We start from the raw sequence: 24,400 nt of genomic DNA, 5'->3' as shown, positions 1-24,400 counted from the left end.
GTTTATGGTAGCGACTAGATGAAGAGCAAGAACTTACAGGAGGGTGTAGGTAAAGTTTGTTTATGCTTCCCACAACCTCCCCCTATGCAGTCCAGATGGTTTGTAATTGGGGTTTGCTTATCGCAGCAAGGTCTGATGAATGAAGTCTGCTGGCTCCGAAGTGGCACCTAGATAAGAGCTTAGAAATATAAAGAGGCTTGGGGGAAGGGTAGACGGCACGGAGAAGGGTTGCAGAGCATTAGGGGGAGGGGTGGGCAGCACCAAGAGGCTTTTTTGGGGTAGTTTGTCCCTAACACTGACCACAGTGCCCCTTGTGCCCTTCCAGTCTGCAGCCCCTCTTCCCTGGAGTAAATGAACTGGACCAAATCTCAAAAATCCACGATGTCATCGGCACACCCGCTCAGAAGACCCTCACCAAGTTCAAACAGTAAGTATTGTGCTCTGAGAGTGGACGTGGACTCACTCCCCTGCCAGGACCTGTGGCAGGGCAAGCCCCTCCCTGTGCCTCCCTCAAACCCCTCACTCTCAGGGCTCCAAGTTCACTTGAGGGCCAGTGAGTGGCTGCTCAGACAGAGCCCATCACTTTAAGGGGTCTCAAAGGTGAGCTCTTCCTTGAGTATCACAGAAAGATTTGTCACAGGCTTTCTGAGGGCCGGTGAGTCAGGCTCTGTTGCCTGAGTAATTTAAACAGGACTTAGAAGCCTTTGGGTGGAAATGTTCCCCAAGCACAGACCATAGGTGGTGAGGGCTTTCTGCAGCCCTCCATGGCCCTACTGGCGGGACCGACACCTGGAAGAGGTGTTCCCGGACTCTCAGGGGTCATTCTGATGAAGCTGAGGCTGGGGAGTCGGGACTCCCCAGGGAGGGCCTGTGGGCTGAAGGGGCGAGTAGCACCTAGCAGCCCCCAGATCCCAGGGAGGGAGAAGGTGGCAACAATTTTGGACTCTTCTTTTTTTGTTAAAGTTTATTTCATTCTTCTCATGCGGGAAGGTAATATTAATCTTTTATAGGAAAGGTAGTTTTCTTACATTTATAGCATAACAGATCCCCCCCTTTACCATAGACTATTTTAATAGATTTTTTTTAAGAGCAGTTTTAGGTTTCCATAGAGCCCTGTGCCCACGGGCACACAGCCTCCCCGGTGGTCAGCACCCCCTCGAGTGGTGTGTTAGTTATGGTCGATGAATCACGGATATCTCATTACTGCACAGAGCCCATCATTTACATCAGGGGTCCCTCTTGGTGCTGCACGTTCTGTGGGCTGGGGCAGGTGTAGACTCTGCACCATGCAGGGCCCTTAGTCGTAACAGTGGACCGCCGGTGCACTCAGTGACAGCGTGACCGTTTATTATCATTGGGCTTTTAATACAGGTCGAGAGCTATGAATTTTGATTTTCCTTTTAAAAGGGGATCAGGAATACCTCTACTGACAACCAATTTGTCCCCACAATGCCTCTCCCTCCTGCACGCAATGGTGGCCTATGATCCCGATGAGAGAATCGCCGCCCACCAGGCCCTGCAGCACCCCTACTTCCAAGAACAGAGGTAGGCGCCCTCATGGGTTCTGTGGGGCGGATGCAGGACCTGGCAAATGAGACCCATGGCACACAGTGGGGCAAGGGACTGCCCTCTGGAGGGTCCCTGGTTCTTGGGAATCACGCTCTCCATCCTGAAGAGTGGTCAGGGCCTCTTGGGGCCCCCACCGTGCTGTGTTCTGATGTATCCTCCCCAAAATGAGGCTGTTAGCAGCTCCATGGCAGGAGAAAGAGGGGCTGGCTGCCCACTTTGTGGTTGATGCAGAGGCTACAGGTAGTAAGCCTTCTAGAAGAGCCTGGTGTGTAGCCCTTGTAAATGGTGTGAACAGGACGCATTCTGAGATGTTAGAGCACTTTGGATGTCACCTGGCACTGGAAGTACCTGCTGAATGTGAATCTAAGACTTGTCTGCCCTGAGGCCATCTAATTCCGCACCTCTGGACACTCCTGTATGCGTAACTGTGGAGGTGACAGTTTGATCCCAAACCGTGAGTCCCTTGGTAGGCAGTGCCTCTGGTTCATGGAGCCAGCTCTGTTCCTGGCCCAGAAAAGAAAAAAAAAAAAAAGCCCCCTGATTACAGCTTATGCAGAAAAGAAGAGCTATTGGCAACTCACACAGTAGACAAATTGGAGGCAAAGAAGCCAACAGGCCGTGTGCTCTGCGGGCTCTCAGTGGAGCTGCTCCGTTCTCTTCTCCTTCCCCGTAGGAAAACAGAGAAGCGAGCTCTGGGCAGCCACAGAAAAGCTTGCTTTCCGGAGCACCCTGTGGCACCGGAACCACTCACTACCAGCTGCCAGATTTCAAAGGAGGGCAGAAAGCAGGTACTAAGCGAAATCGGAGCTGGAGACCACCCAGCTCAGCGGGGACTGGATGCCCTCAGGTGGCCTGTGTCTCTGAGGAGGACGCCACCTGTGGAGGCTGTGGCAGACCATGTTGTCAGTTGAGGCCTGAACAGCATGCGAATTGATGGCTGCATATGTTGGGATGTCAGGGACCCCAGTTCTATTTGCTCAAGCCCTTTCTGCCCCAGTAGCTAAGAATTAATGACGAATATCCCATGTGAGCAGGCCCAGAGAGGGGACCCTTGCATGAACTTTTGTGTCTGTCCTGATGGCCACATGCAGGTGCTAGGTTCTATGCCAAGCTCTGTGGAGACATCGTCCCTCAGAACGGCCCTGGAGGGAGGCGCCGAGAAGATGCAATGCTGGTCCGAGTCACCCACCCAGCTGGTGACAGGCCTCAGGCCCGAGTCACCGACCCAGCCCATGACAGGTCTCAAGTCCTAGGCAGGCCACGCTGCCTCTGGCCCCAGATGAGCACTTCGTCCCATCAGCGGAGGTTGTGCACATTTTGGGTTGAGAAATGCCAGCTTTGCTCCTCAGTGCCTTCACCTTCCCACCTACCATGTGGCATCCTAGCCCGGTGCAGCCCTGTGGCACCTGCTGGCAGGATTGCACCAGTCTCCCAGTTCTGGGCTGGCACCCCAACAGTGTGACAGTGTGTCCTTCCGTCATTCATCTGTTCGGTCGTCCCTACGTCACTCGCTCCTCCCAGCCTTTACTGAGTGCTCCCTGCCCGCTTGGGAGCTGGGAACCCAGAGCTGCAGTCAGACTGCTCTCCAGAAAGCCAAGCTCCTGTGTCCCGTTGGCCCCCGGTTTGACAGCTCCACTTGAATGTCCAAAAGACAAATGTGCTGAAACCCCTTCTCCTGATCTTTCCCCCAAATGTGCTTTTTTCCCTGTAGCTTCCCATGGCCTTCCCTCCGGGGCAGGCAACTCCGCCGACTGCCCAGGCCCCCCGTGGACCCTTCCTTCATCTCACAGGGGCTTCGCCTTCTTGCCTCCTACATCCTCCTCACCTTGCCTAAGTCACCACAGATGGCCTCCTCACTACTGTCCCTGCTCTGCCTCTGCTCCCTCCTGGACAGAGGGTCTGCTTCAAACCGTTGATGTCACTGCAGGCCGCATTCACCCAAGTCCCCACCCTCAGTCACATCCGAGGTCGGCATGCTTTTCTCTAAGGGCCCGACAGGAAATATTTTAGGCCCCGTGGCCGTGGGGTGCTGGTTACACTCCCCGCTTTGCTGCAGTGTGAAAGCAGCTGGAGGCAACACAGGAACCACATCGGGCGCTGCGTTCCAGTAGAACTGGGGACACTAGAATTTGAATTTCACATCATTTTCATATGCCATGAAACATTTTTTTTTTCAATTATTAAAAAATATAAAAACTGGGTGGGTGTGGTGGCTCACACCTATAAACTCAGTGCTTAGGGAGGCCAAAGTAGGGTCACTTAGGCCAGGAGTTTGAGACCAGCTTGGGCAACGTAGGCAAGACTACTCCCCCACCACCCCATCTGTTTTAAAAATCAGCTGGGTGTGGTGGTGCGTGCCTTTAGTCCCAGCTGCTTGGGAGGCTGAGGCAGGAGGATCGCCTGAGCCTAGGAAGCTGAGGCTACAGTGAGCCAAGATTGTACCACTGCACTCCAGTCTGGGCTACAGAGCAACACCCTGTCTCAAAAAACAAACAAACAAAAAACAAAGAAACCCAAATGTAAAACCATCCTTAGCTTACAAGCCCCCCAAAAGCAGGCAGCAGGCAGGTCAGAGCATGAGGCCTTGGAGCTAGAGTAGGAGGCCGGAGGCGTGGGCACCACTGCCCGCCAGCCCTTTGCTACCCACACTCCTCAGCTCGCAGTCTGCATGCTTCAGGTTCCCCCTGAAGGTTTGGCCTCCGCCGTGGGACTCTCGTGAGCAGCCACTCCCTTGGGGTGTCTGGGACCTGGTGAATGTGTCCCAGTCACATCTCATGGTCAAGAAATTGTATTAGCCAAAAGCAGCACAAAAGAGCCTCTTTCATTTTTCCTAATTTCCATAAAGGGGAAAGCATTTTATGTCCAACTGGCCTCTGTTCTGTTTCAAGAAACAGTCCCTAAAGCAAGAGGAGGACCATCCCAAGAGACAAGGACCGGCCTACGTCATGGAACTGCCCAAACTAAAGCTTTCGGGAGTGGCCAAACTGTCGTCTTACTCCAGCCCCACGCTGCAGTCCGCACTTGAATCTGGGACAAATGGAAGAGCGCCGGTGCTGAGACCCTTGAAGTGCATCCCTGCGACCAAGAAGGTAGCACGGAGCCAGCTTCTCCGGCGGCTCTGCTCTCCCGCCCTGCCCAGGCCGCCACTGAATTTCGTGTCTGTAATTTTTCTTTGACAGACAGATCCGCGGAAGGACCTTAAGCCTGCCCCGCAGCAGTGTCGCCTGCCCACCATAGTGCGGAAAGGCGGAAGATACTGAGTATACTGAGCAGCACAGTCGTCTCGACTTCCGGAGGCAACACCAGGCCCGATCGGGCCCGGCCTGGGCGATCTGCCGCTGAGACGCCACGGAGGGCTGGGGACGCACCTGCGTCCGTTTCGCACTGGCTGGGGCTCTGGGTGCTGCCCTGCGCCCCGCCGCACCCGCGGCCCGCGCAGCTGCCCAGGATGTTCTGGGCTAATATATTTGTAAAACCACATTCTAGGGTTTTCTTTCATTTTCGTTAAGAATTTGGGGCAGGGAATATTTTGTAACTTTGTATATGAATCAAAACAAGCAGGCATTTCTGTGATCAGTTGGGCGTGGTTGGAAGGTGGGCTCTGCGTGTCCCCTCCCAGCGCTTTTCTGGCGCTGCTGGTCAGTCGTGGAGCGCACCACCTCTTACCAGTGACGCTACTGGACACCCCGACTTTTATTAAAGAATAAGCTGTCGTTACAGTATTGCATTTTAATATTCTCCGAGTCCAACATGTGTCCTTACCAGCCATTCCTTTATTTTAGCTTTAGTGGGCACATGAGGGGAATTGATTTTGTTGGGAAGGCTTTGATGTAGCTTAATTTTTTTTTTTTTTTTTTTTTTTGAGGCGGAGTTTCGCTGGTTCCCCAGGTTGGAGTGCAGTGGTGCGATCTTGGCCCACTGCAACCTCCACCTCCCGGGTTCAAGGGATTCTCCTGCCTCAGCCTCCAGAGTAGCTGGGATTACAGGCGCCCACCACCACGCCCGGCTGATTTTTTGTATTTTTACTAGAGATGGGGTTTCTCCATGTTGGTCAGGCTGGTCTCAAACTCCTGACTTCAGGTGATCCTCCTGCCTCGGCCTCCCAAAGTGCTGGGATTACAGGCGTGAGCCACTGCGCCCGGCCTGGTGTGGCTTAATTTTCATTTGAAGAACCACTCAGGAAGGAGCACACACAGGCATGTCCTTGGAGCCCTGTGTGCTCCTCAGCGACCAGCCTGGCAAGGTGGTACGGGGCACAGGGCAGGCCTGCAGGGTCTCTTCTGAGCACAGGCTTCAAGGTGACCACGTTGTCATTTTAGCTCCTGGTGCCCACCTGTCTCTGGGGAGTATGGAGCCCTGCCCCAGGCCTGCCAGTGGGTGCTTTGAGCTATTTGCCGAGTGCCAACAATAAGTTGGGTACCTTGTGTCCTAGAAAAAGAAACCTGCTTCCCCGTGGGGATGGGATGGGAACATTGCAAAGAAACTGGCACTGGCCGGGCTGCTGGGCACGAGAAAAGTCCTAGTAAGTCCTTGTTTATCTTGGAAAGTAACTTAGTAATTGGGTCCTCCTTTTTTTTGTCATCTTCCCAAACTTATGAGATATTTTTGAAAAAAGCTAAATTTCTCGGGCTAGTGTTTAGGCCTCCTTGTTCCTGTGTTGAGACAAATCTGTGACACCCTTCCTTCATGTGCTCTCCAGTGGCTCTGGCCCCAGCCCCAGGCCATCTGACACGACAGTGGACTCTGGGCCATACGGAGGGAGGGCAGGCTGGAGGAGGAGGAAAGGGCTGGGAGCATGGGGCAGCGAGTCCATAGGTACAGGTGCCCGGTCTGTGCCACATGGGGGTCAAAGGAGCCCAAGAAGAAGGGCAGATTACAGCCCGGAAGTGAGGCTTGCCATAATGTTCAGAGCAAGCCTCTCCCTGGGCTCCTTTTAAACCCATTTGAGACCCTGAAGGCTGCCCTTGCTGTAGGGGAGGTGTCTGAGCAGGGGGGTGGCACCGTTCTGCCTCTACAGAGGGCCTGGGAGTCCCAGGGGAGTCGGACACCAGGGCCGTGGGCAGAGCCCAGCAGCAGGGAGGGCTGGGGGACAGAAGGATGGGGAGGTGTAGGGGTGGGGGTGGGGCGCACAGGTCACAAGAGAGGGACCTGTGGGTAGGGGAGTGGTGGCTAGGAGGGGCGCGCCCTGTCCCCGGGCCTGGCTTAAGTGTTGGGCATGTAAACGGATTAAGTGTTTGTGTACTTGGGAAACGTGTTCTTCTCTTTACACCTAAAAATATGAAGGGAAAGTCTTGACAGTTCTTCTGCAGGCCTTTTTGAGAAAGCAAGTGTGGTCTGCAGATGCTGGTGCCCCGGACATCAGCTGCCCTGACTTCTGTCACCCTCCTCGTGGTGGGGGCAGCACGGCTGGGGGCTCTCTGAAGGCAAGAAAGTCCCTAAAGCAAGAGGAGGACCATCCCAAGGCCCGCCGCTTGAGGCCCTCCTGGTTTTGTTGGACTTGGACATAAACGCTCTGAAGCAATGTAGAGCCCCCGGCACGCCAGGGCCCAGGGCAGCTGGGCCTCCAGGATGGAGGTGAGCAGGGGACCAGAGCCCAGCTCCACAGGCCCCCTCCATGGAGGAGTGACGGGGGTCTGTGGCGCACAGCAGGGTTCCCACATCGGCTTCCCAAGTCCAAGGGTGGAGATTCCAAGGGTGATGATTTCCTGCAGATTTGGAGAAAAGGGAAATCCTGCCAGCCACCCTTGGACTTCCTGCCCTGCACTTGGCCCTCGCACCTGCCTGCTCTCGGCAGCAGGCGCCAGGATCCCCAGGCTGCCTTAGCTGTGTGTGGTTCCCTGTGTCTGTCTGGGCCCTGTGATGGGGGCCAGGGCTGAGGGCAGAGGGGCCAGGCTGGCTCAGCCCATAGGAGGCCACCTCACCCTGCTGCCGCCTCTGCCGCCCCAACTGGAAAGCTGGCCGGATTATTTCCATTCTTCTGTGCAATGCAACTGAAGCGCTTGAATTATCCCCACAGAACCCAGAACGGAAGCAAGGATGAGGCCTCAGCCGTCCTCCTCCCCATTCAAACACGTTCATCCCGCAATCCTCTGCTAAGCACCTGCGTGCTGCCCCGCTGCACTGTCGCCCTTCTTGTGCGAGCCTACCCTCGCCCACCCACCTCACCCTCCTGACCTTAAAGAAGACACCAGGCAGAAGCACAGGGGAGCCACTCCACACTGGTGGGGCGGGCCTTGCGGGGAGAAGCAGTACGCAGCCATCTCCGTCAGCCATCTCCGTCTGGCACTCAGATGTGCATGCCTTCGTGTGACAGGCAACAGCAGTGTGACCGTGACCTCCCGTCTCCTACTCTGCTGCCCCCACACCTGCGGTGCAGCCAGCCTGCCACGAGGCGGCTAGAGTCCAGCTAGACCCACCCCTGGCATGGCCGACCTCTTCCTGGCTTTCTCTGGGCCTAATCCCGTGAGGAGCGTGCATTCTTCAACGCCGGAAGTGTAAGGAAGTTCAAGGCAAGTGAGAAAAACCCAAATCGTCCCAGGGAAGCTCGTCTTTCCAGGGCGTCTGAGTGAGGGCATGACCAGCCTTGATGCTGCCTCACTGCCATCTGCCCAGGGCCTGCTGAATGCTTGAGTCCATGGTGACAGTGGTGGGGACAGTTATGAGGCAGTTAGAGTTTGGAAGTCATCTTGGCCGACTTGGCTACAGAGCAGTCTTAGGAACAGCGCCATAAAAATAAAGATTTATTCCTGGCACAGATGCATCTAGAGTAAACTGGGGCATATCTGACAGCGTTAGTACTGTGATGGCCAAATGCAAAGTGCACTCCAGAACCAGCGAAGGGTGACAGACTGGGCTGAGGCAGAGCTAGGACTAACCATCTCGAGTGATACCATCTCGGGGCCAGCAAAAGTTTTGGACATAGCTGGGTCATCTGACCAAACTGCTCAAGTCTTTACGTAATTATTGTCCTGGTATTAAATTTCCACCTGCCACTTTCCACAAACAGGAAACAGAATAAGGAGATGACCAGGAAGATTGCCAGGTTAAGAATTCTAGACTTGGCCAGGTGCGGTGGCTCATACCTATAATCCTAGCATCTTGGGAGGCTGAGGCAGGAGGATCGCTTGAGCCCAGGAGTTTGAGACCAGCCTAGGCAACATAAGGAGACCCCATCTCTACAAAATACCAAAAAGTTACTCAGGTGTGGTGGCACACATGCGTGATCCCAGCTACTCGGGAGGCTGAGGTGGGAGGATCACTTGAACCCAGGAGTTTGGGGCTGCAATGAGCTATGATCGCACCACTTCATTCCAGCCTGGATGATAGGTGAGATTCTGTCTTAAACAGAAAAGAATTTTAGACTTATTTTCAAAAGTAGTTCCTTCTGACTTCCAAATACACCCGCGGTTCACTGTAGCTGTTTTGGACCCTCCTGGGTTTGGCTTCCTGTGTAACTGACAGCACCTAGCAATCAGTACTTTAAGATGACAGAAATACCAAAGTACCTAAAATGTGCTAATACTTTAATACAGAGGTCACTCTGCATGTGTCTAATTTATCCATTCTGATTCTTTCATTTAGAACAGCAAGTCTTAGTGTCTTGTATTTCTCTTTCTAGAAGACACACCATAGTTCATGGCCCCCTGATCCAGAGGCCCTGCTGGGGCCTCTGAGTGGGGCAGGCTGAGAACTCAAGCCGTAACTAATCTCTCCCCTGAAGAAAACTAAACTGAGGGCTCAGATGATGTTAAGTTTTCTGTGGCTGCATTCATACAAATGGTGAAAATGTAGCATACCTCCCCTCAGAAGCCCGAAATTAAAGACATGCCCCCAATTTAATGTGATCAATTACAGAAATAGGTTTCAGACACTTCATGGTTTAAAGTCTCACAAAATAAAGCTTTCAAAGGATCCAGTTGTATATGATTTTTTAAAAAAATAAACATTCTTCTGTTTGGTAGCTGCACATTCTGTTGCAATTCTAGTAACTCGTTGAGCAGGTGTGGGATGCCCTAGGCTCATAGATGCTCATGAGCTGGTTCAACCAAGTAAGAAAAATCTCAGGTAAGGCCGGGCAGGGTGGCTCACACCTGTAATCCCCGCACTTTGGGAGGCCGAGACGGGCGGATCATGAGGTCAGGAGATCAAGACTATCCTGGATAATACGGTGAAACCCCGTCTCTACTGAAAATACAAAAAATTAGCTGGGCGTGATGGCAGGCGCCCATAGTCCCAGATACTCAGGAGGCTGAGGCAGGAGAATGTCATGAACCTAGGAGGCAGAGCTTGCAGTGAGTTGAGATCACGCCACTGCACTCCAGCCTGGGTGACAGTAAGACTCTGTCTCTTAAAAAAAAAAAAAAAAAAATCAGGTAAACAGTTTGATTAGCTAGTTCATGTCCCACGTTCATACTCACTGTAGAAACTGTTATGTGTGGTCACAGGCTTTCAACGACAAAAGAAGGACTCGAAGCTGTAAGGAAACATGATCCTGAAACCCTGTGCACACGTGCAGCTGCCCACAGTGGCCACAGACAGGTGAGGCTGCGAGGCGGCCACGGAGCCCACGCCCTCCTGAGCCGTGTTCTTGAACATCCCGTCGCAAGTGTGACTGACGGGGCTTCTAGTAACATGGGGTGAAAAAGACAAAACAATTCCATACCAACCAGTTCAACCAAAATGTACAGGAAAGACTAAGCCAATTTAACAGAAGATAAACAAGCGGTATATTCAAGATAGCTTTAATATTAATTTTTTTGTGAATTAGAAATATCACTCTTAAATGATGAAAATTACTAGTGAAGTAACTATTTTCCCCAATTGCAGAATTACATTATTTATACATATAATACAGAGTTGATTGCATTGGAAAATAACAGCATTAAACATCGACAGGTAAAAAGGGCATCTTCACACCGCACCTCAGAGGGCCGTGAGTCCTTTGTACCCATCTGCAAAGTAACTCCACCAGCATTCAACTATTTTTAAGTGCAAACAATTTTTTTAGATCTGTGATTGCAGCATCTGCCTTCCTGAATTACATTAAGTCAGAAAGTAACAATTTTCTGTATGAGTGCATTCAAGGTTGTTTTCTGACCACCTAACGTATAGAAAAATCAGTGCAAAAACAGGAAAGCACTATTTATAACAGTTGAATTTCAGGGGATTTCTTGTCCAAGAAACATTCTATTTTACACTATGTATATATGTATATATTATATATATATGAGATTTAATTACATTGAATTTTAGAGTAAAAAGTAAGAAAACTCAATTTCTTATTTTTTACTGCAGCCCCAAAAGACCGATTTAAAATGGAAACAATTTCTTTGGGTGAGCAGTGGGAGCACGATGCTGCAGAGTGAGCCGGTCGCCGTCCACACGGCCCTCGTCGACGTCCACCGCCTGAGGTCTGCCGGCTGGCACGGCTCAGGCGCAGCTGGGGCTCCTCCTCGTCACTCCCTCGAGTCCAAGTCCCGGGAGGCTGTGCGCGCAGCAGTGGGGTCGCTACACTACAGTTCCACCTGGAGAACTGGCCTGGCTTGGGGATGACAATGAGCCCTGCAAACAAAGCAGTCTACATTAATCCAGCAAAACACCGGACAGGCGACAGCCACCATGCTCGCCCTCTGCCAGCAGCTCCATGTGGTCAAAACTGGTGCTGTTGGTGTGGAAGCCAGTGTGGGAGCAAACCCTCCACTTCATCTATTTAATTCCTATCCATATCACTGCGTTCAATTCCTAGAGAATTGGAACCCTGCTGGGTGCAATATTGTGGTCTCAACACTGTCCAAGAGAAGGGCGGGCAGGGCTGGCCTTGCCCCTGGGGGAGACAGTGGTTTCTCGGCACCTGAGGGCAGGTTCTTCGGAGTTTCACTGACCCAAAGGTACAGGTGCCTCGTGGGAGGTGTTCAGCGCCTTCAGCCAGGGTTGAGCCCAGGGCCCCACAGTTCTGGACCGCACACCCAGTCCCTTGGAGCCAGGGGTTGCCTTCAAGGATAGAGTTCAGGGACACATTTGAAAGGGCATTCTCTGCTGGGGGGGTTCTTGCTTTGTTGGGTGGTGCGACCATGGCACCCTCTGGCTGCAGCTGTCCACATGTGTAGGCCCCACAGGTAGAGACAGGAGGGCCCAGGCCGAGGTGGGGGGAGCCCCAGAACAAAGGAGTCTTGCCGTGAGGCTGCGGCTGGGTGTGGAGAACGGATGTGGGGGCCAACCCACCAGGGCCAGCTGGAAGAATGGGCGGGGTGCTTCTGGCTCTTCAGGGCAACTCCTGCTGAGAGGCTCACTGGGGAGGGGGAATCTCACCCAGATTTAGCAAGACAGGCGTGAGCTTAGGTAAACCTAAGAGGGTTTAACTTCCCACACAGCAAAGAGTACTTCCATTTCTTTGCATTTACTATTGGGCGGCAGTTAAATTACATCAAGGCATGGCGTTCGTTTATGAAGAAGAACATTAAGATGGCGACAGTGCAACCCCAAAGGTGCACATTTTCAGCTCTGGGAATGCAACTCAGCCTAAGCTGTCGTGGAAGAAGGCTTCGGCTGATGAGTACTGTTTACAAATGACAAGCCTTTAACTCAAGCAAACATTGCTACCTTCTCACACATTGGACTTGCGTGGACACAGATGAGGGTGACAATCTGAAACTGCCCTTCAGCCTCGCCCACACGCTGCTGCAGGAAGCCGGGAAGCAGGCTGTCCCACTGGTCATTTCATCCCGTTTCTTCCCTTCACCTGAAATCTGTTCACCTAGACAAGCTCAGGAGCAAACGGAACGTGGCAGCTGCCCTGCTCAGAGGCTACGGGAGCGCTTTTCCTCTGGGACCCCTGAAAAGGGACAGAACCCTGTTTGTACTTGTGGAGGACCCCGCAAATGCCCCATACTTCTGGCTCAAACTCATCAAGGCTGTGGAGGTCAGCTGGGCAGCGGGTGGCTGACTGCACTTCTGCCACGGACAGTCTGGAGGAAGGAAGCCTCTAACACAGGACGCTCTGCCTTCATCACCGCGCACACCCTAAGAAAGTACTTTCCACAAGCTACGTGGTGTCCAGGAGGTGACAATCTCCTGAACCAAGAGGCACCTCCCTTCCCCCCAGCCACAGAAAAGTCATCTACTCCTGGCAAGGGAGAAAGTGGTGGTGATCCAGCCTGGGGACAGACGGAGAGGGGCCACCTCATCTGGCAGCCACAGAGTCTCCCTCCCCTTCCACAGAGCGCCAGGTGGAGGCAAGTGCTCCAGGTATGAGGCAGCCCTACCCACAGGAAGGTGGTGTCCTGTGAACCAATCCTGTGTTAAGTTTAGCTTCCCAGGAGCACATTTCACGACTTAAAAACAAGTGACAGCCAGCCCTGTGGGAGGCTAAGGTGGGGGGTTCACTTAAGCCCAGGAATTTGAGACCAGCCTGGCTAACATGGTGTATTTTTTGTATTCTACTAAAATGGTGTAATCTACTAACATGGTGTAATTTTTGTATTCTACTAAAAATACAAAAATTAGCTGGGTGTGGTGGTGCACGCTTATCATCCCAGCTACTCAGGAGGCTGAGGCAGGAGATGGCTTGAGCCCAGGAGATGCAGGTTGCAATGAGCTACAATCCACTGCACTCCAGCCTGGGGCACAGAGCAAGACTCGTCTCAAAAAATGAAAATAAAAACAAGTGACATTAATTTTAATATTTTCTCTTTTTTGGGGGAGTCTCGCTCTGTCGCCCAGGCTAGAGTGCAATGGCACGATCTTGGCTCGCTGCAAGCCCCACCTCCTGGGTTCAAGCAATTCTCCTGCCTCAGCCTCCCAAGTAGCTGGGACTACAGGTGCCCGCTACCACGCCCGGCTAATTTTTTGTATTAGCAGGATGGTCTCGATCTCCTGACCTCGTGATCCGCCTGCCTCGGCCTCCCAAAGTGCTGGGATTACAGGCGTGAGCCACTGCGCCCGGCCAATTTTAATATTTTCTTTAACTCAGGATGTTTCATAACATATTCAGCAATACAAAACTTATTAATGACTTTTTTGGTAAGAAGCCTAAGAGGTGTGCTGTGTGGTTGACACGTTATGGCACATTTCAGGTTGGACTGGCCCCGGTTTACATACTCAGTGGCTGTAGGTGGCTCGTGACGGCCATGAGGGACAGCACCCGTCCTTAGACGTCCTCTCACTGAGCGGGAGGCCGCTTTCCATCACTCCCAAGGGCGGGCGGGTGCTGAGACGCAGAGGTGGTGCCGCCACCAGGCTGCCAGAGCCTGATGTCGAGGGACACGCTGCTTCCACCCGCTGGTCCCTACAAAGCCCTGCCCCTAGAAAGCGACCCAACCTGAGGGTTGCAGGTAGCTTCCTATTCTCCCATTAGCACAAAACAAATGTACACTACACTCATTCTCCAGTTTCTGCTGGCTAACGCCTTGATGCCAGCTGTGGTGGCAGCTGGGAGCCAACTAGAACCACCCTCATGCCCTCCACCGTCCCAGTCTCCACTGGGCCCACCTTCCAGAGACATCTTCAATCAACCGCCCTCCGCTCGCCTTCTGTAGTCCATACTGGCAGAACAGGGAACTGGGGGTTCCCATTAGCAGGCCTTAGCCCTTTTCATTCAACCCTGGTTAACAATTGTCTTAGAACGGATCGCCATGCGGAGAATGTGCCCTGGTTAACAATTGTCTTAGAACGGATCGCCATGCGGAGAATGTGCCCTGGTTAACAATTGTCTTAGAACGGATCGCCATGCGGAGAATGTGCCCTGGTTAACAATTGTCTTAGAACGGATCGCCATGCGGAGAATGTGCCCTGGTTAACAATTGTCTTAGAACGGATCGCCATGCGGAGAATGTGCCCTGGTTAACAATTGTCTTAGAACGGATCGCCATGCGGAGAATGTGCCCTGGTTAACAATTGTCTTAGAACGGATCGCCATGCGGAGAATGTGCCCTGGTGTAACAATTGTCTTAGAACGGATCGCCATGCGGAGAATGTGCCCTGGTTAACAATTGTCTTAGAACGGATCGCCATGCGGAGAATGTGCCCTGGTTAACAATTGTCTTAGAACGGATCGCCATGCGGAGAATGTGCCCTGGTTAACAATTGTCTTAGAACGGATCGCCATGCGGAGAATGTGCCCTGGTGTAACAATTGTCTTAGAACGGATCGCCATGCGGAGAATGTGCCCTGGTTAACAATTGTCTTAGAACGGATCGCCATGCGGAGAATGTGCCCTGGTTAACAATTGTCTTAGAACGGATCGCCATGCGGAGAATGTGCCCTGGTTAACAATTGTCTTAGAATGGATCGCCATGCGGAGAATGTGCCCTGGTTAACAATTGTCTTAGAATGGATCGCCATGCGGAGAATGTGCCCTGGTTAACAATTGTTTTAGAATGGATCGCCATGTGGAGAATGTGCCCAGGATCAACACTCAGGGTCCCTACGCTGGAGCACTGGGGAAGCAGGTTGGCTACCGGTGAAAAACCCAAGAGGACCCCAGGGTGCTTGACCAGGGACTCCCTGGAGCCCGCCTGTCAGAGCAAAGGGGAGAACAGCGGTCTCTAATAGGAGTTAACAGGAAGGCGAAGCAAAGACCCAGTGGGTCCGGCCTCCAGTTCTCCAGCAGTGAACCCAGCAAGCCCCAGGAGACGGGCCTGCAGGCACAAGCCCTGGAGTGTACTGGGCCTGCTGCGGCCCTGGGTTAGCATCAGTGCCAGGCATGCCCAGAAGCAGGGGGTGCGACACAGTGAGCCCTCCGGGAGGCAGAGAAGGGGCCTTGGCACCCTGCAGGCAGGTGAGGACTTGTGCGAGTCAATGAACCCGTCATCTTGCACCCATCACTTGCTGGAGATGGACTCGCTTTGCCGTGAGGAACACTGGAGGCAGCAGAGGAAGAAATGCCATTCAGAAGAAATTAAATGGAAAAAAGCCACCTTGTTTCTGTCAGTCTGTGATTTAGTCTAAAGATTATCAGGTGGCAGAAGAGGAAGGCGAGCAGCAGACACCTAGGCCCCCGTGGGAGGATCCAGGCTGCAGCTTCCCTCGAGAGCACAGTGGGAGGCTTGTTAAGTGTGGGGGATCCACTGCCCAAATGTTTATCCATGTCAAACTCCCAGTGACAGGGACCCTGCTGCCCCAATCTGCCTGCTCCTCAGGGAGGGAGCGTGGTTTTACCCTGTCCTTCTCTGCTTCCTTTTCATGGGAGAAAAGGGGCAAGGCCCGGCCTGGCCAATGGAGAACCTGGCAAGGGGAGCCCACGCACACTTCACCTGTCCTCAGCAGCGTGCAGGAGCCGCTGGTCTGTCTGTGCACTGGAAGCAGGACAGCTGGCAGCTCCAGGCTTTACCAGTTGCCATCAGGCAAAGGAGTTCCCCAGGGAGAATCTGCACGGCGTCCCATCAGCCCCCACGCTGTGAGAGGAACGGGGCAAGCCTTGGCTCTAATACTTAGTCAGCTGCTCGGCTCTCCACAGAGTCACTGTTTCATTCCTGTAGAGATTTCAGTTCAAAATTAAGTGATAGAAAATACTCCAGCTCTTGGTTTGGGTTTGATTCTAATTTATAATACGAAGTTAAGAGAATTATGCCTTGTCGCACCAGAATATATAGGAAAAATATTTTGGTTTAAAACAATTTACAATAAAGCAGCAGGGCCACGTTCCTGCCCCTGCAGGTGCTGCTCAGACTGCAGATTCTGACAGCAAGACAGGACTGTGAGGGCCACAGGCCACATCAGAGAAAGGACATGTCCTGAAGCTCTGTCAGGCCCAGGACAGTCTCCTGGCTCTGGGTTCCGGGAGAGCTTCCCCTTCCAACACCCGCAACCCCTGGCCTGTGAATGTCAGAGAAGACAGAACCTCAAGGAGACAAATGTGGGATGTGGATGAGTGTGTGGGCTGGGCGCCAGCTCATCCCTCATCCACCTGGGACTGTTCAAAACCCTCTCTGGTCATTCAACTCCTAAGGTCACCCTTTCCAACCCAAACAAAAGTGATACGCAGACAGGCCCTGGGACCCGTTTTATTGCAGGCAGGCAGGCAGACTAGCACTTCTCTCCTGAGATTGTGGACAAAGTGCCACAAGACAGAATCTGCTTCTACACAGCCACAACATCCGGGAGCTTGGTGCCAGCTGGCCGGGGTGCTGTGGAGGTCACCTCCACTGGCGTCTCCCAGAGGGAGAAGGCCAGCCTTGGCCCTGCACGTAGCCTCTGAGGCTCCAATGCTGGCCTCTGTGGCAGGTGCTCCTGGGGAGAACATGAGTTAAATGTTATTTGCAAAGCAATACCTTTTTAGAGACGGTGCAGGAATGATGAGAACTATGACCAGGCTAGCCTGCTCTCAGAACTAGGACTTCCAGCTCGGAACACACTCCTTAACTGCTCACCTGCAAGACTCCCACCATTCTCATTACACAGAGCACGACAGAAAGGAACCAAAGCAAACCTGGAGAAAGCAGCCATGGTTTATTCAGGGCGTGCGAAGCCAGTTTTTAGATCACACAAGCGGCACGTGAGCCACAGAGCCGGGGACCCTTGGCACAGCCCAGGGATGCCGGGACCCATCTCTGCCCCAGACTTGCCGCGCAGTCTGGCCTGGGACCTCAGTTGTAGCTGGGCAGTGGACCATGTACCTCTGCCAGCTTTAACCTGTCCACTGACAGGTCACAGTAAGGGGCCACACTTCCCCTAGATGCCACTCAACCTGGCCTCTAATGAGAAAAGCCGCCCAGAGAAAAGGATTGTGCTCTTCAGACATCTGGGGAAAGACCACGCAAATGAAGGGCACAACCATTTAAGGGCTCCGCTGTGATCTGAAGGTGGAAGAAAAGCATCAGAGAGAATGTGTGCAAGTTAGGGGGCCTTCATCGTGATCCTGTTCACTGACGGAGACCAGCACAGGCCCGGGCTGTCACTGGAGGCCCTCCTGCTCCTGGGACCCACTGGGCCCTGCAATCCTCTCTGCCGTGTGGGGCAGGAAAAAGGGACCCCACTTAGTCTCCCTAAAGCCTTTCTAGCTTGAGTAACTTCAAGGAGGATTTTGCTCATGCTGCCCCCCACCTAAAAGGGGAGGCTGGTTTTGGAGGCCACTGACCCTGGAAGGGGTGGTGGGGAGCTGAGAGCCTCTAGGTGGTCTGTTCATCTCCAGAGACCCCTGAGCTCAGAATCCATTAATTCTGACAAGCAGCCACACATGGATAAATGGCTATTTTTTCTTTAAGACAGAGTCTTGCTCTGTTGCCCAGGCTGGAGTGCAGTGGCACCATCTCAACTCACTGCAAGCTCTACCTCCTGGGTTCAAGTGATTCTCATGGTGCCTCAGCCTCCCAAGTAGCTGGAACTACAGGCGCACGCCACCAGGCCCCGCTAATTTTTGTATTTTTAGTACAGACGGGGTTTCGCCATGATGGCTGGGCTGGTCTCAAACTCCTGGGCTCAGGTGATCCACCCGCCTCGGCCTCCCAAAGTGCTGAGATTACAGGTGTGAGCCATCCCACCCAGCTGAGAACTGGCTATTTTTATTTTTTTGAAGGTACAAACTAGTTATTTTTAAAAGACCAAAATGTCATGGTTTTCTTAAAAAAAAAAAAAAAAAAAAACTTGCTGTCAACTTAATAGTCTTTAGGGTTTAAAATCTACTCGGTGCTAGCCGGGGCAACATGGCAAGACCCTACATCTACGGAAATAAAAATACAAAAATTAGCTGCGTTTAGTGGTGTGTGCTTATGGTCCCAGTTACTCAAGAAGCTGAGATGGGAGGATCACTGAGCCCAGGAGGTCAAGGCTTCAGTGAGCCATGTTCATGCTACCGCACTCCAGCCTCGGCAAGAGAGTGAGACCCTGTCTCAAAAAACACCAACGAAAACACCCTGTTCAGTGCTGAGAACAGGGCCCTGGAGCACTCTTGTGGCGGGCGGCGGGCGGCAGGCGGCGGGCAGCAGGCCCCAGGAGGCCGCTTTTCAGAGCTGTAGGTCTGAATGTTGCCTCTGCTTTGGCAGCCCAGACTCAAGACAAAAAGTGCAGACAGTTCAGCACTGGAGGCTCTGCCGAGCCAGCACTCCAGAGACAGCACCATAGGAAGCTTCTGGGAGTTCCCGCCCGATGAACGTGCTAGAGGCAGAGCACAGGACTCAGCCGGCTGCCAACATGGAGAGGCAGCTGAGCGGGACCTGGATGTCTCATGACACAGCAGGGAAGTGACAATTAAATGGGAGCATAAGGGCCTGGTGGAGGGTTGTGTCTCAGGCCAGCTCGCCCTCACTTGTCACAGCTCAGGCAGGTGGGATAGGCCTGCGGGTGCCAGGGCGCAGCTCAGATCAGCCACATCGTCTGTCAAGAGTGAGGGACAGTATTTCATAGTAAGACAATGTAAATCATGAGTTCTTCTCATCCCAAATGGAACGTCCCCCACTGCCCTGTGTAGGAAGCTAACTGCACCGACGACGGGCCTGGTGTCCACAGCAGGACAACCTCACGCCAGCACAAAGCCTTAAGCAAACACTATTCAAGGTGAGGAGGAGGAAAACACTGAACTTCTAGCCAGGAAAAGAGCTCCTACAGAAAGCAGCCTACCTGGGGCGAGGGGAGGGAGAGCATTAGGACAAATACCTCATGCACGGGGGCCTTAAAACCTAGATGACATGGCCGGGCGCGGTGGCTCAAGCCTGTAATCCCAGCACTTTGGGAGGCCGAGACGGGCGGATCATGAGGTCAGGAGATCGAGACCATCCTGGCTAACACGGTGAAACCCCGTCTCTACTAAAAAATACAAAAAACTAGCCGGGCGAGGTGGCGGGCACCTGTAGTCCCAGCTACTTGGGAGGCTGAGGCAGGAGAATGGCACAAACCCGGGAGGTGGAGCTTGCAGTGAGCTGAGATCCGGCCACTGCACTCCAGCCCGGGCGACAGCGCGAGACTCCGTCTCAAAAAAAAAAAAAAAAAAAACCCTAGATGACAGGTTGATGGGTGCAGCAACCACCATGGCACATGTATACCTAGGTAGCAAACCTGCACGGTCAGCACATGTACCCCAGAACTTAAAGCAAAATAAAAAAAAAGCAGCTTACCAGCCGCTACCTTCTCCACTCTCCCAGCTGCCAGCTGGGTGGCTGGACAGAAGGTCGGATGTCCAGCATCCGGGATAGTGAGTCCATGTAACCAAAGCCAGCTCGTGGCCCAGGAAGACTTCAGAATGTCAGCGTTCTCACTAAACAGAAGCCTCTACACAGCCCAGCCGAAACGCCAATCGACAGTCCTCCTCCCGGACTGGAGCTGGCATAGAGGAGGACCACATAAAACGGGATCTGGGACGCAGAACATTTCATCGAGTATGCTGCCAACTATGAGAAACACAGTCAGCTTAAGTCAGAGGGAGCAATTCCGGTGGCTGGCTGTTCTATAAACATTCACAAGGCCCTTACTTTTACAACATTTAAAAACTTTTCTTGTTTTGGTTCACTGGGATTTTTAAAGCTTAGATGTGAAAATGACTACTGAAAATTATCTACATTTACAGTTCACTCACACACGTTTATTTAATGTCAATATACAGAGGACAGTCCCACAGTACTTCAGAATATCAAGTATGTAGGAAATGTAGTAAGTCTCATTAGCTGTGACAGTGACAAGGGAACAGCTAAAAAACAGCCGTGAAACAGAAACATGATTTCCTTAAAATTATAAAATAACAATACTGATATTAAAGCTTCATTAATTATTGCAACAGTTAAGAATTTAATTTACCAATACTTCATGTTAGGAAGGCTCTTTATGAAATTTATTCAAGTTGTCAAGAAATTAGATGAAAATATAAAAAAGGAAATACATGTGAATTTGACTTTTGATTTTCACTCAAAATACCCATACAATTTTATACAGTGTCGCCTAACATAACAATCTTTAATAAACTCAAGTATACAGAAATGATAAAAATGCAGGAAATTCTTCTTTTACACTTTCAAATGAAGGGATAGTAATTTATGACACAAAGTTCGGGTAACAGATGCAGAAACGAATAAAAAAAATCAACATCAGAGAGACAGTTGCCCTCTTCCGGAGGGCACGTTCTTACAGTTTGTAACTAGGCTCTGAGTTTCAAAGGTAACAGCTGAATAGAGTGCTTTTAAATATAAAGCCACAGACTTCACTTCTGCCAGACTCATGTCTCCTCCCTCTGGGACATCACTTGGGGTCACTGTGGTGTGCACCTTGTTAACTTAAAGCAACACATGACAGTCCCAGTCGGCCTGTGGCGACGGGCGTGCTCCAGACAAGGGGGCCCTGCAGGTTGCTGCCAGGGCGGCAGACTATCAACCTTCACCTTTGTCACCCAGACCAGACCGGAGGCGGCGTCTCCAGGTCACCCGACCCCTACCCACGCATGTGGACGTTCTTCACTGCTAAGGAGCGAACCCTCAGCCGGGGGCACACCGACCCTCATGGTGCAACCCCACAGTCAGAGGCTAATCCCTCCCCCATCCACCGGCGCCGGAGGCAGGGCAGGGCCGCTGGATCCCCCGCCATGCCCTCACCCACAGAGCTGGACGCCAGACGCTGTGTTCCATGAATCCTTACCCAGAAAATCCACAGGTGAACTGCTTCTAGTTCTTCCTTGGGCAGTCACACATGCATGAGGTGGCGCTTGGGTTTCCGTGGATCCCTTCTCCAGCCGCCCGCACCCCCTAGGCTTTCTCCTCCTCACACTTTGAGCTCGCTCAACAAAGAAAGGAAATGTCTCCCTCCCCGGCAAGAGGTGATGAGGACCTTGTACTCAGGCAACTTCAGCACTAATTTCATACTTCACAATTTCTTTAATATTTAAAATGAACCCCAGGAAGTGGAGGAAATGGGGTAAACGGCTGCCTGGCCACGTGCCAGGTGGGCCCTGGGGGTGAAGTCAGCCAGTGGAGAGCCAAAACTCCCGTCCTGTCACTGCAATTCTTCCTCAGAATTCCTGAATGCCTGTGAGACAAGAATTATTGTGATAGCTCCTTTCTGATTCTCCACGCCTCCATTTCTAAGGCATTTGCCCTCAGTCCCCAGTTAAGGGTTCACAGAAGAACACTTCCAAATTGCTAGAAGGTTCAATCAGCACAAAAGAGAAATGAGATCCTTTACCATGATTTAAGCAAATTTCGACCCCAAGGTTACTGGTTATTTGTAAAGTGTCTACTCCTGCACATGAATTTGCCTTTAAAAGAAGGCAAGCTTTTCCAAAGGCTCCCTTCTCCAGGCCTCTGGGGGAATTTTATTTCCCCTTCTGAAGAAGAAAAATGCCTCAGAGAAAGGCTCCAGGGCTGCCGGTGGTGTTTGGAAGCCTGCCCCATCACAGTAACGGCACAAACCTGGCTTCTTGAATTCTGGTGAAAAAGGCCAACCCAAGTAGGGTAAGTAGAGGCTCCCCTGGCCCTGGCCTGGCACCTTCAGAAGGCGTCCGACACCGCCCAGGGCCCAGCTCACCCCCGTGCCGGGCGGGAGCGGGATTCTCCGGCCACGCAGCATGCACCTGACTTTCATCTGAGCTTCTCATCTCTGTGGTTTGGTACACGCTGGAACAGTGATGCCGACTGAGTAGTTAACAGCCTCTTCTTGCCAAATGCTGTGTTTTATTCCAGAGATTAGGTTAGAAAAGATATTCTTGCTCATAATAATGTTTAGGCTGAAAAACTGAAAAATTTCAATGAGGAAGCTCAAAGTTTGGTGAGAAAAATACAAATATTTTCCCCAAATTTCTCTTAGGGTTAGCAGCACGCGTTGTACCTTCCACACCTGGCATCAGGAACCACCGCTGCTGCCCCTCCCCGGCCCTCCCCAGGTCTGCGGGAGCCATTACTCAGCAGCACAGCCGAGGAGGAGGGCGCCTCCCCGCCCTCTCTCCAGGGCCCTCTTCTCAAGCTGTCGGGCACCTTTAGTTCTGGTCTTGGAGAACACCTTGCATCCTGTCCTCCTGCCTGCAGAAGTGCTCTGCCGGCTGTCAAAGAAAGGGGCAGCAGTCAGAGGGGCAGAGTGGACGCAGAGTGGTGTCACCCTGCAGGGCCTGGGCCAGCCTGGGCTGAGCCAGGGGTCGGGCCATGCAGTCAAAGGCAGCCCCTCCCTAGGCTGGCACAGTGCTCTCCACTGGGCTCTGAACCCAGCAAGAGGGGCCTTGGGGAGGGCACAGAGACACAATAAAGGGGCCCCAGACAAGGTACCAGACAGACATTAAGGACAGTACACTCCTTGGCAAAAACTGGAAGAAAAAGATTGTGATCAAGCCCCCAATTCCAAACTGACAATATCATAGTGTTTAAAACCGGAGGTGGGAGAGGAAGACGCACACAGGCCTCCATACTAGGTAGCACATTTCACAGCTCTCTTCAAAGGAAACACAACCTCGTCCTCTTGCCTCTCCCACCCCTGGTTCCTATCAGCAAATGACTCCTAAGTCACCTGTCAGTCAGTGTACCCCTGTAATTCCTCTTTCATCCCAGCCACTGCGACTGAGAATGACAGAGAGCGGGGAGAAATCAGAGAGTACCCAGTCGGTCACGCTGGTTACTCGGGCCACACCCCCACGGCTTCCCTGTCCGTGGGACACACCTTCAGAACCGCAAGGTCGCCATAATGTCACCATAAATGCTACTTACCTGGGATCAGCCCCTCTCTATTTAGGCCAAATACTAAGTCCTGAATTTTGAAACTGCATACTCAATGCCTCAGAAGCATTTGAAACTGAATGTTTACAACTATGTAGGTGCATAAAATTGCACATGGAGGGTTCATTACTAATCTCTCCACATGACCCAATTTGGCCTCCAAAGCGGAAGCTGTCCACAAGGATGGCTGTCATGGCTCCCTTAGATCAGGTCACCTTTAGGAACAAAGGCCTGTGTTCCACAGGTAGAGAGGATGCGAACATTCCTAGAAGTAGTGCTCAGCGATGTGAAAGGCACAGACAGGCGAGATGCACCTGAAGGCTGCTGTGGTTCCCAGGTGGCAGCATGCTGCCGTGCCATCACACTGAAGAGAAACCACTGCGTTAAGGCCCACGATGGGCACAGGGTGGGTGGCTCCACCGTGACATGTTTGCTGATGGGAAGCAGGCCTGGGGACCTGGGCCGGCTTTCCTGGGAGGGCTGCGTTAAGAGCACAGGGAGCGGCTGCTCCAGCTACCAGGGTCTTCACACCGCGGAGAAAGACAAGCCACCAGGTCTTCGCTTTGCGGAGCCGCATTCACTAGGCAAACCGGTGTAAGCGATCGTTCGCTCTAGATTTCATTACACAGGTGTGCACACCAGAAAAACCTCAGTGTACAAAATGAGTTAACAAGGAAGATAACCACCATCTTGACATGGAACATAGAGTTCAAGGGGCCATCTCACCCACTGTGAAAACTGGAATTGGAAAAGCAGCTCCCTGTGCAGCAGCAGGGAGTGAGGGTGAGACTGCGGCCTCCAGGGGAGCAGCAGAGCCTCCCACTGCCGAGGAAGCCACAGGCCACCAGGCCTTGGGCTGCGGCGCCGGGGTGGGAGCCACTGAGGACGAAGCCTAAGCACATGGCCAGCGTCGGCATCCCAAGAGTCATCCCGGAGCCACAGCTGCCATCCAAGAACAAGGAAAGGGGAAAGCTGCACTTGTGCTTCCTCTGGGGGGTACTAAGTCCAAACAAGGCCCACGTAAGGGAGAAGTCAGAAGCCCTGGGGGGTCTCACAGAGCGGAGGAGTCACGTGCCTTTCTGACCCAATCCCCCTCCCCCACCGCACCTCCCCCCAGCAAAAAACCAAAAAACTCCTTTTCCCTTGTTGGGAAAACACACAAGCAAAGTGCGTCTGACATAAAAGGTCTTCGCTTATGCGGCAAGAGGCACTTCTGCAAC

The 24,400-nt window shown here is 52.5% G+C and overlaps 2 protein-coding genes and 1 long non-coding RNA gene across 43 annotated transcripts in view; 1 reads left to right on the top strand and 2 right to left on the bottom strand.

The window, feature by feature from the left end:
- Nucleotides 1-13,029, top strand: part of MOK (MOK protein kinase) — an 85,422-nt gene extending 72,393 nt beyond the window's left edge. For 12 of the 19 annotated variants that reach the window (XM_028851863.2, XM_028851861.2, XM_077941770.1 and 9 more), the window contains 5 exons: nucleotides 326-427; nucleotides 1,372-1,545; nucleotides 2,243-2,357; nucleotides 4,458-4,658; nucleotides 4,749-5,289. In XM_028851863.2, coding sequence (XP_028707696.1) covers nucleotides 326-427; nucleotides 1,372-1,545; nucleotides 2,243-2,357; nucleotides 4,458-4,658; nucleotides 4,749-4,829 — 673 coding nt within the window. In that variant the 3' untranslated portion in view covers nucleotides 4,830-5,289. Of the gene's footprint in view, nucleotides 1-325; nucleotides 428-1,371; nucleotides 1,546-2,242; nucleotides 2,358-4,457; nucleotides 4,659-4,748; nucleotides 5,290-10,013; nucleotides 10,108-10,863 lie in introns of those variants that run through there. The other 7 variants (XM_077941768.1, XM_077941767.1, XM_077941762.1 and 4 more) reach the window with 3 other exon arrangements.
- The window catches only part of WDR20 (WD repeat domain 20), an 89,778-nt gene continuing 75,672 nt past the window's right edge, over nucleotides 10,295-24,400 (bottom strand). For 11 of the 23 annotated variants that reach the window (XM_077938146.1, XM_028850355.2, XM_077938155.1 and 8 more), the window contains one exon: nucleotides 10,295-11,130. In XM_077938146.1, coding sequence (XP_077794272.1) covers nucleotides 11,077-11,130 — 54 coding nt within the window. In that variant the 3' untranslated portion in view covers nucleotides 10,295-11,076. 23 annotated transcript variants of the gene reach the window in all.
- On the bottom strand, nucleotides 15,863-19,491 carry LOC144330424 (uncharacterized). Its single transcript, XR_013396584.1, has 2 exons — nucleotides 19,296-19,491; nucleotides 15,863-17,913 (listed from the first exon to the last, which is right to left on the bottom strand). It is a non-coding gene; the product is annotated as an uncharacterized LOC144330424 (long non-coding RNA).

Source organism: Macaca mulatta, chromosome 7, assembly GCF_049350105.2.
Source record: "Macaca mulatta isolate MMU2019108-1 chromosome 7, T2T-MMU8v2.0, whole genome shotgun sequence".
NCBI lineage: Eukaryota > Metazoa > Chordata > Mammalia > Primates > Cercopithecidae > Macaca > Macaca mulatta.
The sequence above is the reverse complement of the archived record's forward strand: the minus strand, read 5'-3'. Positions and strand labels throughout refer to the sequence as shown.